The sequence below is a fragment of the Platichthys flesus genome, chromosome 13 (assembly GCF_949316205.1).
Source record: "Platichthys flesus chromosome 13, fPlaFle2.1, whole genome shotgun sequence".
In the NCBI taxonomy this organism is placed as follows: domain Eukaryota; kingdom Metazoa; phylum Chordata; class Actinopteri; order Pleuronectiformes; family Pleuronectidae; genus Platichthys; species Platichthys flesus.
The window spans coordinates 20,380,628-20,394,745 of record NC_084957.1 but is presented as its reverse complement, the minus strand read 5'-3'; the positions used below and the strand labels follow the sequence as shown (position 1 = coordinate 20,394,745).

The window sequence follows — 14,118 nt, the reverse complement described above, 5'->3', positions numbered from 1 at the left end:
CGCCTCTCTCGCTCACTCGCGTGCCCCCTGCCGGGAGATGTGCAGAGCTGGTCGGGCTGCCTTGGTCGACCGGTGTAGAGCAGGCTGTACTGCAGGTTCACCTTCAGAAACTTTTTTACCAGTTTAACTTCCTAGTCTAGAGAGTCAAGTTTGATTCTCTTCTCGGCGCTCAGCCAGGGCCGTGACCGACTCTGGCAGAGCCGATCCGAGGACCTCACTAAACCATCCAATGGGAAGTAGCGATGTGTGTACAAAGTGCAGGGACTTTATCAACGCCAGCACATTCCCCATCCATTTATTCCCTTTAGAATGATCCAGGTCCTCGGTTCAGTTCAGTTTGTATTATTCTGTCTGAAATTTGGCTCCAAAACTAGACTGTGTCCAGTGATTTTTTCTTCTCTGAATAGCACTCTGCAGGTTGTTAACAAACGAGAAACTATCCTATTATGTGTGCCTAGAACTTGTTTCTTATCCCTATGATACTTAAGTGTATTTCAACACCAGATACTTTTGATACTTAAGTAAATTTAATATGAGCTACTTTAAGACTTTTACTCATTTTCTGATGGGTGACTTTTAATTTGAACGGAGTCACTTTCAGGTAAGATATCTGTACTTTTACTCAAGTATGGCTTTCAAGTACTTTATACACCACTGTATGTGTGTGTGCACATGTGCACAAGCCAGACATAGCAAGTTCTCAAACACTTTCTACTTGTGTATGCCAAGTGGGTTTTTGTTTTTGCATGATTATTGTGTCTGTATGGTTACAACTCGATGTGGTGGCACGTTTTATTGTGTCTCCTTGATCAATCCTGAAGTGTAACTTAGTGCAATCAAACCATCTTTAAATGTGTGAGCATTCCAGTGTGTGTGTGTGTGTCTGTACATACCTGATATAGTGACCAGAACGTTTAGTCCCTCCAGGACGTCCATCTGCTGGAAGCGCCGTCGGCTGATAAGAGGGTAAACCTTCCCCTGACCGCTTCGATCCAACAGCATCAGACCGCTCTCTGTTCCGACCAATAGGTTCACTCCTACAAACACACACATTTAAGAAAACATCAAGAAAACTTAATACAGCAGGAAACACCACTCTGCAGTCTAGTCGTGATCTCAGTAAAGATTCGTTAGTGTCTTGCTGCCACCAGGTGGTTGAGACTGTAACAGCTGCCATTTTTTGACATATAGTATTTTAAATTTCTTTAACCACTTGAATGGGTATATAAGGAAATGCAGATGTGCAAAAATTTAACTTGAATGATGCACTCAACATTCAAATCTAAAAAAAACAAACATTTAAAGTTGTAAACGAATATCATTAGAATCGTGACAAGTGGCCTAAATGTCACAGTCAGTGTAGTAGTATCACTTTTAGTTAGGGCTACACCTATCGATTCATAAAAAGATTATTTTGTATAAAATTAAATAAAAAAAACTACTGCACTGTAGGGCATTTTTCCACAACAAAAAATGGCCCAGTCTGAACTGCTAACCAGCCTTTTGCAGTTCCATACCTCTCCAAAATAAAATGAGCGCAAGAGCTTGTTCCATTCAATTAAAATGACTATATCAATCTACATTAAGCTGTCCAACAAAAAAAAAGAAGCACAATTTATGAAATTTTCTGGAGGAAATCAAGTTTAGCAGTCAATCAAAAATGTTATAAAAGATGTAGTTTGAGTTTACCCATTTCTTCTTTTTCTTAATATATAACTACATTTAACATATTTACAATCTCAACAAACAATTAAAACTAAACAGCTTTATCTTTGTTCCCTCTGTCTTTTGTGCCGTTATTTTATATACAGTCTATGGTTCAGTGAGAGAAGTGAACTCGACCGAGCGTTATTAGGATTTACTACCGTAAAGACAGATAAACCTTTGAGTCAAGGTAATTGTTGACGTTGATTACGTAGATGTAGTGCCCCAGCCCTACTTTTGGTCAACCAGAAGTCCATCACTATATTTTCAAAACATACAAATATGCATAATATCATTATCTCCCTGAATCTTAGTTCAAATGGGACCTAAACTGCTAGAGCTATGTAAGGCTGGAGGAATTATGTAAGAACTTTTTGGAAATTGCTTGCGTCCTGCCACAGCTCTGACTCAGTCCCATGTTAAGCTATGCATACTAAAAATAATCATGTTGAGATGTTTTATCACGTGATGATGGTCATATCGCTAATAAACTGTAAATCTGCCAAAGTGAATGTGTCTCGCTGTTCTTACCCCAGAGCGCAGCACACAGGATCTCGGAGTTGAACCTCTTCTTGTATTTGCGGATCTCTGGCGTGTCGCTCTGAGGCCGAGTGTTGACCGGGTTCACGTTGACCACGGAGCCCTTCCGTGATGGGTCAGCACGCAGTGCCTCTGCCAGCCGGGCGTCATTAGCGTAACCTAGAAGGTCAAGGGGAAGGGCTTAGGTAGGACGGTGTAGGATGTAGAGTTTACCAGGCAGGGTGGGGTGTCAGCCAAATGGTCCAGCATTAGAAAGATTGGTGGGGCACCTTCATTTTGATTTGTTAATCATGAGAACAGGACTGGTTTTCATAATATAGTTTTAAAATGTGTCAGGGAAAGAGCATGATATCAGCAACTACTCCAATATCCTCAAAACAAGACAAAATGTTGTTCGTCAAACTTCACTTCCTGTTACAGTGGTGGTTGTCGTCCTCATCACAGGGCAACACAGCGACTCAGATGAAGCTTTGTTCTTTGTAAAGTGGGAAATAAAACAAGCTGCACTGCACTGACCCAGTGGCGGGTCGCCAGCTGCGCTAGGTGCTGTGATGACTCAGCATATGGCTGGACAATCCCCTGAGGCATGAGAGGAACAGGAGGAGAGCCGTCATGAGAACGCTTGCTTTGTAAACTGTGCAGCTCAGTGAGTCTGAGCTAATCGCTGCTGTTCTACACACACAGGATCTTTACAGCCGTTTCCTCCAGAGGAACCTCTTACCTCAGCAAAAGGAGGTTGTATTTTCCTCTGCGTTTGTTGGTTAGCAGGTTTACAAACTACTAAACCTATTTCCATGTAATTCGGTGGAGGGGTAAATTTGTATGCAAATCTTAATCAGAAGGCAGATCCAGGAATTTCTTGGAAACTGCACCGAATGGACGGCACTAGCTGTCAATCACATGGTATCCATGCCCCAATGTGTAAACTGCTTTAATGTCTAATTGACTCTATTGATCATAATTTACTAAATGAAAGACTTGAAACTAGAGATTGAGACTTAACCTTTCTGTAAAATATTTATAGACGTTATAAATCAAGTGAGAAGTGGAGTAATATTTTCAGACTTCTATAGAAACAGTAAGTGCAGTCGCCCTCTGCTGGTCCTTTCGGGATAATAGAGGTTGAGGACACCACCTCATTGGATTCACCTACCAAGCCCATACTCCATGTCCATTTTTTATCTACAGTCGATGGAAGGGACATACCGACATTGTTGAGGGCACTGCCAGCGGATGTAGAGACTTGGAGGAGGCGTGGGTCGATAAACGGAGTGAAGGAGGAGGAAGATTTGTGTTTCTGCAGGTTGTTACTCGACTGGCTCTACAGAGAGAGAGACAACATGATTCAGTGGTGACAGAACATCACAGCTCTGAATGTCAACTTGAAAGATCAACAATATACTTATAGCATCAGAAGACAGACAAATGTAAACAACACAATGTGGTCAAACAAGTCAGCAAACTGAGGTATCTCGTGGTACATGCAAATACAATGGGCATTCAGTCAGAAAGTAATATCAAAAATACGGAGGGAAAAAGGCAAAAACAACCACGGAGGGTAAAACCATGAGGAGAACAAAATGGGAATCATAACTTAAGGAACTTCATGGTAAAATATACTTGCCGTTACTCCTCCTAACTGCCCTGTTCGCTAATCTGTTTTCTGAAAAATTTGAGAATTTGATGTGTTCGTTGAAAAGTCATAGGTTTCAGTGTTTCGGGGGGATAGTTAACGGTCCTGTTGTGATCTCAGAACATTCACGAGGAGTGGCAAGTCTGCAGCTGTCAGGGTTCCAACAAGTTTGATTTAAGACCATAAGGAATGAAATGTAAGATATATTTCCATTTTAAACCAAAGTACCTAAACCTTTGTACAATTAAAACAACAGGATGTTCCCGTGGTAAAAAGTAAAACCTCTTTTGTCTACCGATTGTTCTGCTAACAGAGCTAGAAATACAGCCCTCCATCATCTCTGTGTCAGAGCGTGGAGCTACAGACAGCAGAGGGCGCCCTTCAAGACTCAGCACATAAATCCAGAGGAAAATCTAATGAGAAGGATCAGCAGAATCTCACTTGTTTTTAACCCTTACAGGGTCATTTGGGTTGTTTTTCATCGCTTTTGATTTCGACTTTATTTACCACACTTAAAACTGTTAATCTTTATATGCCCAGAAGTTATGTAACAATATTAAATAAATAATTAACAAGGTGAAGTGATTTCTACTCTGCTGTGCTCCCACTTAAAACAGGTAGTGATTTTGATCTCTTTGTTTACCACTAAGCGCGCCTCCATGGTGGGGGGGAGAGACATACCTCTGTGAGGATGCCGAGCTTCTCCAGGGGACACTGGGGGGACATGGAGGAGGGGCTGGCGAGGCTGGAGGAGGAAGGGGAGTTTGATGCAGAGGAGGAGGGGGTGGAATGATGGCTCTGCTGGATCAAGTCTGGGAGGTGGTGGATGCGACCGGCAAAGCCATTCCTGTCTGCGTGCTGTGTGGGGTGATGGTGGTGGTGGTGGTGATGATGGTGGGGACTGGGTGTGTGGTGGCCAAGACCCGGGCCTGACCCTGGGCCAGGGCTTGGGGCAAAGCCTGCAAGCAGGCCAGCGGTCTGTGCTTGGCCCGGGCCAGGGCCCTGACGCTTTCTGTTATCACCTGCACTCTGGAAGTAGAAAGAGGGGTAGACGACTTTGGGTCTAGATGCGTTCCTGATGAGTTCCGGGGAAAGGAAGGTGTTAGCTAGAGCAAAGGGCACGCTACAGTGGCTATTCTATAGGCAGGAGGAAAATTCTCATTAGCAGTCAATTACGTGGTTAGATTATATGGTAAGTTATTGTTGTGCTGTTTGTTGGTACTAGAAAAATGACCTTTTATTGTGTGATCTGCTTCTGATTTCATGTCTCAGTTACTTTAGAATAGCTGAAAGTCCTACATGAAAATATAACAAACCTGAATAAATGTCTGATGATGTGATATGTCTTATTATGAAATTAGCTACAGGTCTTTACGAGAGTTTAATTCAAATCTGTGAGGTTCAGTACTCAACCTTCACTAAGCCTCTACACATTGGAGCTACTCGCCATCGGGGGAGTGAAAGAACAGAAACATGCTCAGCACATGAAACAAAATGGAAAACACTTTGGGTATGAAAAAACAAAATACACAAAAACGACTCAAAGCATGTGGTACATTCCCGCTGTGTCTGTCTGACTTGTACGCGTCAGCCTATACCTGTCTGACGATCAGAGTGCTGTCTTTGCAGGGTGTCGACGCAGCGTCACTTTCGCCTTCATCGTGGACGATCATGGTTTTCACTGACTCTGTTTCTCCGTTGCTCAGCCTGGAAGAACTGCAGGACAGAGGAGGAGCAGCTTTTCAACACAAACACAAGGTTTCAGGTAAAACAACATGAGGTTCTCCTTATCCTTATCCATGACCCTTGCGCGCTGTGTTACATTATCAATTCTAGAAGGGCATTCATACCTCTGCAAAGGCCACTTTTGAAACCACACTTAAATTCACTAAATCTGGATTTTTATTTCAATCCACACCAAATTACACAGTCAGTCCCCTAAACACGCCTGCTTTTTTTATATCCGTGAATAATTCAGAGGAATTAACGAAAATGTTGTCCCAATATTTTAATCAACCCCAAAATTGAATGGGTTATTCCCTGAGTCATGTCCAGCCCCTTCACAAAAGTATGTGTAGTTTCTGGGCGATGCTGCTTACTAAGAAACAAAGATGGACAAAAAAATAACCTCCTTGGCAGATGTACTGATCAATAGTTTATCTTACACAGCTCTGGAGTCCTCCGGGCCGGAGGTCGACTCTTCACCAGCCTCTTGGTCCACCTCTTCATCATCATCTTCATCCGTGGTGTCAGAGTCATCACTGGAAGATGAATAATCTGTCACCTTATTCGGGGGACGAACGTCATCCACTGCACGCAGTTCCTTGGCCAGAGCCGTGAGGTCCTAAAGGTCGGGAGGTAAAAGGGTAAAACAGAAGTCAAAGGTTGTTTTTATCTAACAGATTTTCTGTTGAGTTTCAGACGTCACATTCGATTTTCATCTAATCTTTAAGCGGGACAGAGTAAAGCTGCGGGAAAGGAAGAGAGGTTACAGAGGAACACCAGCCAATGTGAAGGCAACGTGAGAGCGGCAAAGCCAAAGATGAAGCAAGGGAGGAGGTGACGGTCTCAGCTGAGGCTCTTCAAGCTACTGTAGGTAAGGTTAGTGGATTAATGCTAACAATGAGACAATTGCTATTAGAGCTGCAAAGATGACAATTGTAAACAGGATAGAAGAAAATGTTATTTGAGGTTAGAGAGAGTGTGAGTTGAAATGGCTGCTGCAGAGCAAGAGAGACCAGTGGAGGAAGAAGCGAGCAGTACCACAGCCAGAAAGACAAACAACCATCTCATCACATCACTGCATCGGATGGTGAGCAGGTGACATGACACACTGGATCCAATCCAATCTCTCTCACACACACATATATATTTCTAGATCTATCCCAGCTAGTGAGCTACAGTGCTGACCACTCAGCTTCGACTCTCACCGCTGGTCTGCTAGGTCTGACCAAGTCCCTCTTTTCCTCTGTTTTTTTCCCAGCATTCTCTGGCCGTTGGAGGGGTGAGCCCTCGGATTTGGAAGAGGCTAAAGGAGGTGGAGGTGAAATGGTCAGTTTATTTTGAAAAAAGTGATGTGTGTAGCATCTTCATTAAAATTGGTATTTTCTTCAGTAGAGATTTTTTTCAGGCAGTGTTTTCGGTTCGATTGTCGCCTGCTGGCTTTTTTTGTAAGTGCTGATTTGTTTCAGTGTGTGCGCACTCACAGCGAGCCCTGAATCTCTCTCCAGAGCCACAGTGAGAACCAGGCTGAGAGCTGGAGTTACTGGAGCTGCTGGAGGAACTGGAGCCTCCGCTGCCGCTGTTACTGGCTGCTCTGGGAACCAGTTTCTCCACCCGCTCCCACAGCAGCCGAGGCTCCGCTGCACTGTGGAGCCAACAGACAAGTCAGAGGTGGAGCCATTGAAGAGAGAGCAACTTTTAACTGGAGGAGCTGCAGATGTGATACTGTGTTTTTTTTATCTGACTAAAGTATCATTTTTAAATCAAAATGCTACGAGTATTAAGCCACTCATAGGTAAGATATAGGACATTTCTAAAATAAATGCAGAGAACATTTTGGGATTATTACAGGAATTGAGTCAATTTGATGAAAACAAAGTCGCATTTTAACAAGAATAAATTTGAAAAATTTACGAGAAAAAAGTCTGGTTATTACAAATGAAAAGTCCGAATATAAAAATAGTAGGAAGCGAGAAAGAAGGAAACACAGTAATCATAGAATTCAGCCGGTTAGGTCTCTTTACCTGGCAGCATTGCGATGAACAGCATGGCTGCTCTGAGGGGTGTTGCCGTGGTGATGAGGCGAGTCTCGCCTTGACAACACAGGCGACCTTGAAGTAGTCCTGACGGGAACCTTTCATGATAAAAGACAGTGTCCGGCTCACACATTCACACTTCTGATACACACTCAGACTGTACTTGTACAAAATCCCCTCTATAACAGCAGCATCACAACAGTCCTGACTGTCACCAAGCTGGTCCACTGAAAAACGTCTTAAACTGCTACACCAAACCATAATACTTGTCTGTAGCTCTGACTTGTTGCCTGCATGGTCGTATGTTTTCTTTACGTCAGGGCAGCAGAAAAGGTTATCAATACTCTGCAGTCATGCGTGTGGATGTGTGCAAAATAACACAACACCAAGAGAATATGGACCTTATCTAAAATGCATGATTTCAATGTCATTTTCTAGACAACCTTCCAGTCACACCCAGAGCATCACTGTAAAACAAAACTATTGCTCCAGTCGACAGGGTTCGAACACAAACGCAGCTTTTACCCTGAGTCTCTCATCAATTCCAGTCAAGCCAATACAAAACAATTAGGGAGCATCCAAAGCTCAGCTCAGCTCAGTCAGTGAAGCCATCGTCATGGAAAATAACGAACAGACATGGTTTAGCTTGTTTGGAAATTCAGGTTAGGCGGGAATAATGGAAAAGATGTACTGATGTTAATGAAAGGTCAGTCCTTCCTTAGTAACATGCTGCTCCTGGACCTCAAGACTGAAATTACTTTTGTGGTGGCTACGTTTGTTTATGTTCATGCAAGTTTATGTATTTTTATGTATTGGAAGTAAACAGTATTGTGGTTCGTCGTGGCAGCGCTTTGTAACAGCGGGTTTTCTTTTTTGGAAGACATAACTAAATTTAGATTTTTCTTTTTTTTTTCTCACTGCACACATTTATGGGTACTGATAGGTTTCCTGTCTTTGCTTTACTAACCAACGGCCTATACATTCAGACGAAAATTTAACTATTATCTCGATGCAGAACTCTTGTCACAATTTGCTTATGTGGTTTCTGCCTCAATGCAATAGAGTAAAAAACTGCGTTTGTCTGGTGAGGAGGGACAGAGACAATTTTTCTCAACGTGTCCTGCCGTTCAACATTGTCTCAGCATCTGCAGCAGGATTGTAAAGTCTAATATGACTTTACAAAGTTGTCCTATAACAACAAACTACGTTTATTTGTTTTGATACTGATTCACTTCACAGAGTGGTAACTTCTGTTTTTTCGCGATATTGTGTGTATCTGGGGAATAAATTTAGAGCAGAATCTATTTCCCTGGACACTAAGTCTTGTTTGTGGGGAGAGACGTGATTTAGAAGAGGCCAAACAATCTGCTAATTTCAAAAACGTTTGTTTTAAACTGCATTGATTTGTTGAAATCGTCTGTGATTCCCCTACAAGCTTTTGTCTGCACCAAATGAAAAGAAAATTCAAAATACATGATTTGTTCATCGCAGAAAAAATCAGGCAGAGGGTGCTATTGATAGAATAATGGCAGTTTGATCCCTTGAGATACATCGTTCCGTCTGATCAACAGAAAATGTTGTCAAGTATCGAACTATTCCTGACAGACTACACCGGGGGTCTTTCCTCCCGTCCTTACCCTGGGCGGAACCTCTGAAGGGGCCGCTTCATGGTGCGAGGGCCTAGGCTGGGGGTGGGGTTGTGGGTCATTGCGTGCAGGCGTTGATGATGTTGAGGATGGTGATGAAGATGGAGGAGGGTGATGGTGTTCCTGGTTGTTGCGAAGGTGAAGATTTTCAAAGCTAGGGGCGAGCGGCTCGCTGAAGGAATGCAACTGCGACACCACAGACGGCGCGGTGGCGCAGGAGTTTGATGCCACGCTGCCGCTGCTCTTTACAGCGGCCAAATGGGAGCGAACCTTATAGACAACAAAACAGAACAAATGGGGGGCAGGTCAGGTCAGTTTGCATGCAGTGCACTCTGGGAATTCAGGGTATCTTTAGGAGTTTGTACTAGTGGAGCCATACAGGAGCCTAAATCCGTTCCTTGTGGAACACCGCTATAAAAGCCTATACAGATTTAAATGAAGACTTTTAAGACATGGAATATGTAGCATTCCTGGTTTCATGTAATATGAATGCACAGGTAGCCAGGTTGGTAGGCAGGCATCTTACGATTGACTTAATTCCCATTTTTTAAACGTTCAAACTTTTAGCCACACACAGGACAACAGGGTTCTATGTGTGTAGACACCGAGCTAGCATCTACCAATCGCCTACATGTTAGGGGGTTTAGGGAAAATTGTATTATCCAATTTCGTAAGGGAGGCTTTCAGATCTCTAAATTGTTGCTACAGAAAATAACCTGAGTTACACTCCCCCCATGTAAACTGTTCTGTGGAACTTGTGTAACACGTTGTTCACATGGTGTGCCACCCACCACCACAAGTAAACTATCAACCTGTGGGAACCAGTGAACATCACAACCACAAAACTTGCACAATGTTTGGTTGCCCGTGAATAAGATGGAGGAGTTAGATTGCTAAGAAGGCTGCATCAGTTTGAATAACATCCAAGACAACATCTTAAGGTAGTAAGTGTTCTTTAGTGTTTTTGGACATTAATGATATATATATACATGTATTTAATTTTTTCCTTATCTGACAGCATACTTGTGCGGAATTTTAACAGGGTGGACTGAGTAAATTTGGCCTTATTACTTCACGTAAGAGCTTTTTCAGCCTTTTGGCTCCTGTGGTTAAAAGGTACATGGCTCCAAATCTAAGCAGAGCCCCTGAAGAACCCAGATTGTTATGAGTGCAACAGGAGGGAAGACGGAGCGATCACTCACAAATTTATATAAAAAATAAGACAGTAACAACAACAGAAATGCGCATGAGGTTGAGTAGGAGGTGAAGCTATAGATCCTAAGTCACATGCGTTAGACTCTTACTGGTTATGGTTATCTTTTTAGCTCCTTTGAGAAATTAATTGGTTCAGTTATATTTAATTTTATCCAATTAATTGGATGTTCAGAATAATTGATTTAAAAAGGCAGAGATATGATGTATCATCTCCATTAGCAACTAGTAAATGATAAATTAACTTAAGCTTAACGTAGACTGGCATGCAAACATACATGTAGCATACATGTGTGTTTTATGTACCGCAAGGTACATACAACATGCACACATGATGTCTAGGGCAAGAAGGCTTGTAAACTCAACAGTGGATGATTTATTTTATCTAAACTGTAATCTTCTCCGTCTCAACTCCTTTTGTCTGCAGCTTTTCTATTTGGAAATGAAAGTGACTCAGCAGCAGTTTTCCTTTCTAAATAATTATCTCTGATAAGAAGATGAACGCATTCAAGTTGCTGTTTCAGTGATCATTGAAGTGTGTGTGTGTCACATCTGAACCTGACGACTCGCACCTAATGAGAGAAAACACATTAATCCACTTCGAACATTACGACAAATGTTAAAAACGGCGCCTGCTAGTGACATCATTACCCCCCATGCATTTTACAACGTTACAGCATTGTTCCTGAATGATTTAATCTGTGTGACATATTCAAAACTGATTCACTGAACTGTGATTATTCATGCTCAGTGGCTTGAATCCTTCGCTGGGAAGATGACTAATGCTGTCTGAGTCACTCTGCTGCGAATCTGAGTGCCTATGAATTATGGATGTTGCTAATCACCAGCACAGAGAGGAAGTGAGGAGGGAGAGTATAAACTCACAACATACCAGCAGACACGCACACTCATGTTCACACCAACACACACAACTATGTGCACACCTGGAGATATGAAGTGACTCTGCAATAATTACACATCTGACAGGTGGGAGGACAAGATGTCAAACAAAGAGTTAGTCACGGGAGAAGAAAATGTAATCAGGGGTGGGAATCCCTTCATTTCCATTTTGCAAAAAGTTGCGACTTTTTTAAGAGGATAAAAACCCTACCTAACCCTCACCCTAACTTTTTTTATGTTCTCATAAAACATATCTCCTGTGTCTGAAAATGAAGCAACCACATGATATTTAACATTTTCACAACTTCTTGTGTAAAACAGGGTTTCTGCAGGTTTCAGCTGATTAATTCTAGACTTGTTAAGACCATAATGAGTGAAAAATTAAGACCTTCGCAGAGAACGAAAGAGAAAGATTAAGTGAAGTAGCCAAGTAGAGAATCATCCGTATAAACGTAACATAATATATTCAAGACATTTAAAGGCGTAAACGATAAATACATTATAATGCTTTTTGGACTGGTTAAGACCCCGCAGAAACCCTGTCAAATGAAACAGAATCAATGACAAACCCTAAGAGACTTTCAAGCACAGTACACAATTTGATCCATTTTCCACATGAAGCAACCTAGAGCAGCTGAGCTAAAAAGGAGGAAAACAGCAAAACTACTAAAACACCTACAAAAGTAAACAAATCTTCAAAAGAGGTTTAATTTTGGTGAAATCAGCTGAAAGAGAGAAACTTGATTCGTTATTATTTTAAGAAAAAACGGAACATCTGGAGCTGGTGTAAGTCGAAGAGAAACAGCTGGATAAAGATGAAGCTTTAGTTTCCCAATTAACTGATGCTGTAGAGCGACAAGTGGTTTTCATTCCCTTGATGACATGCTCTCAACGACAGGGGCACAGGTTGCCGGTGTATCACAGGACTGTCATATAGAGAGAAACAGTTATTCACGTTTGTCATGGGCCACACACTGCATGAGGGTCCAACTACTCAAGCTGACGACCTCTGAATGGCTGTATTTTCCTGATGAACTGAAAATATTTTTCAACGGCCACGTATCTCTGTTTGCTCAGACTGGATAGAATCCAGTTGATTTGGTCTTTGGAAACAGAAATGACATACTTGTGCATTTGGGTACAGAGCGGAAAGTGAGATCCGATCCCAACAGTCATCTGTGACACATTCTAAAGCTGGTGGTCAACTGAAAAAATGTCTGTCCACTTGGGATCGGATCCCTCACAAAGGATTTTAACAACAGATCTGAAAAGGGCCAATGTTAAGTGCTACTGCCTGATGTTTGCAGCATCTGTTACCTGATCTGCAGCTTTTTAATTTTGAAGCCACAACAGGAAGTCGCAAATCGAAAATAACAACACAGCATCTCCAGTGGAGAGAAAACAGCTGGCCCCTCATTTGTGTAAAGGGAAAGGCTGCATCATAAGACATACACGTGTGTCATATGACCCCATGGATGTTTACCGTTTGGTTTGAGAAGCTTGTGAGTCAGTCTCTCCTACAGACTATTCTCTCTGTTTTGGACAGGATTAAACAAACAGTATGAGGGATGAGGGGAACACAGCGGTTTTTAAGATGAGAAGATGCTGAATCAGCTTCATGTTGCTGAAACCTCTGTGTCCCCATCTGCACTTTAACCTACAACACCGAGGGAGGAAAAAGCCCTGGCAAACTTAAGCTTCACACCAACTCAAAATGCCGCCTGTGTGCAACAGCTGTTGAAGTAAAGAAGAAGGAATTGCTCACAAAGGCGTCTGGGGGAAAAGTTTTAGGTCATTGTGGTTACCTGTGGATCCACAGGCCGGTGCATGGCCGGTGCCTCGGCTGCTGGGTTTCCGTTGGGGTAGGAAGACTCGGAGCGTGGCGGCACTGGAGGCTGCGGCGGTTTGATCTGAGCTGCTTGAGGAGAACCCTGGATGTTCTTCCGGTATCGGTCATCAGCCTAAGGAGGACACATACACAGATGAGGAGCATGCAGGTATAACAGCGGCATTAGCAGTTGTTGGAGAGCACACGTCAGTGTGTTGCAGTACATAAAGGGCAGGGTGAGTGGGAAAGAAGCCATCAGACACTACGGTTTGTTAAGGCATGATTTCTACCAGCGGGAGTAGGATGAGCACTTCAGAAAAAGTTATCAAAGCGTTTCCTCAAAGGCAGCGATTTCTATTGTTGCCACAATATTCCCACATCCCTGCTGGTACGACAACTGCACCATGACCAGCGAAGAGTGTCATGCATCTGTCACGAGGAGAGAGGGTTAGAACACACACCGAGGTCCAGGACACTGAGGGAAACCATCACTGTGTTTGTGTATCTTGAGTGTTTGCATCTCCGACAGGGAGGTGTGTTAACGCCCCCGACTGCCCCCGGTTGGTAAAAATGTTTGTTCATATATTTAGAGCCACAAAAGTTAATTGTATGTAAGATAAAAAGATAAATGTAAAAGTTCACTCTCAGAAGGATTATACAGTAACTACTGAGGGAACTGATTCCTACGAAGCTCTGGGAAATGGGCCGAGAAAGAGCCAAATACCTTTCGGTGTAACTCGAAGGGGGTGGACCTTTTTCTTTTTTATTTTGCCATGTTGAGCGTTTTTTGTTTCTTTAAGATTTTGAATTTCCCAGGGAATAATTCATTATTTCATGAATTATACCAGGTACATTTAGAGGACTGATATCTGTGTGTGCAATTTGGTGCAGCCTGAC

General features: G+C 42.6%; 1 protein-coding gene and 1 long non-coding RNA gene across 9 annotated transcripts in view; one reads left to right on the top strand and one right to left on the bottom strand.

Annotated features, from left to right (window-relative positions):
• Nucleotides 1-14,118, bottom strand: part of LOC133967561 (mitogen-activated protein kinase kinase kinase kinase 4-like) — an 86,187-nt gene that overhangs the window by 11,294 nt on the left and 60,775 nt on the right. For 2 of the 7 annotated variants that reach the window (XM_062403091.1, XM_062403093.1), the window contains 11 exons: nt 13,199-13,354; nt 9,273-9,551; nt 7,624-7,733; nt 7,084-7,244; nt 6,808-6,905; nt 6,043-6,221; nt 5,476-5,593; nt 4,559-4,906; nt 3,451-3,565; nt 2,236-2,403; nt 894-1,037 (listed from right to left, as the gene is read on the bottom strand). In XM_062403091.1, the coding sequence (XP_062259075.1) occupies nt 894-1,037; nt 2,236-2,403; nt 3,451-3,565; nt 4,559-4,906; nt 5,476-5,593; nt 6,043-6,221; nt 6,808-6,905; nt 7,084-7,244; nt 7,624-7,733; nt 9,273-9,551; nt 13,199-13,354 (1,876 nt within the window). The remainder of the gene's footprint in view (nt 1-893; nt 1,038-2,235; nt 2,404-3,450; nt 3,566-4,558; nt 4,907-5,475; nt 5,594-6,042; nt 6,222-6,807; nt 6,906-7,083; nt 7,245-7,623; nt 7,734-9,272; nt 9,552-13,198; nt 13,355-14,118) is intronic. The other 5 variants (XM_062403097.1, XM_062403098.1, XM_062403094.1 and 2 more) reach the window with 4 other exon arrangements.
• Nucleotides 6,101-7,235, top strand: LOC133967564 (uncharacterized). 2 transcript variants are annotated; one of them, XR_009924046.1, is made up of 4 exons: nt 6,101-6,235; nt 6,331-6,473; nt 6,861-6,928; nt 7,108-7,235. It is a non-coding gene; the product is annotated as an uncharacterized LOC133967564 (long non-coding RNA). The 2 variants fall into 2 exon arrangements; XR_009924045.1 differs by having other exon boundaries at nt 6,113-6,243.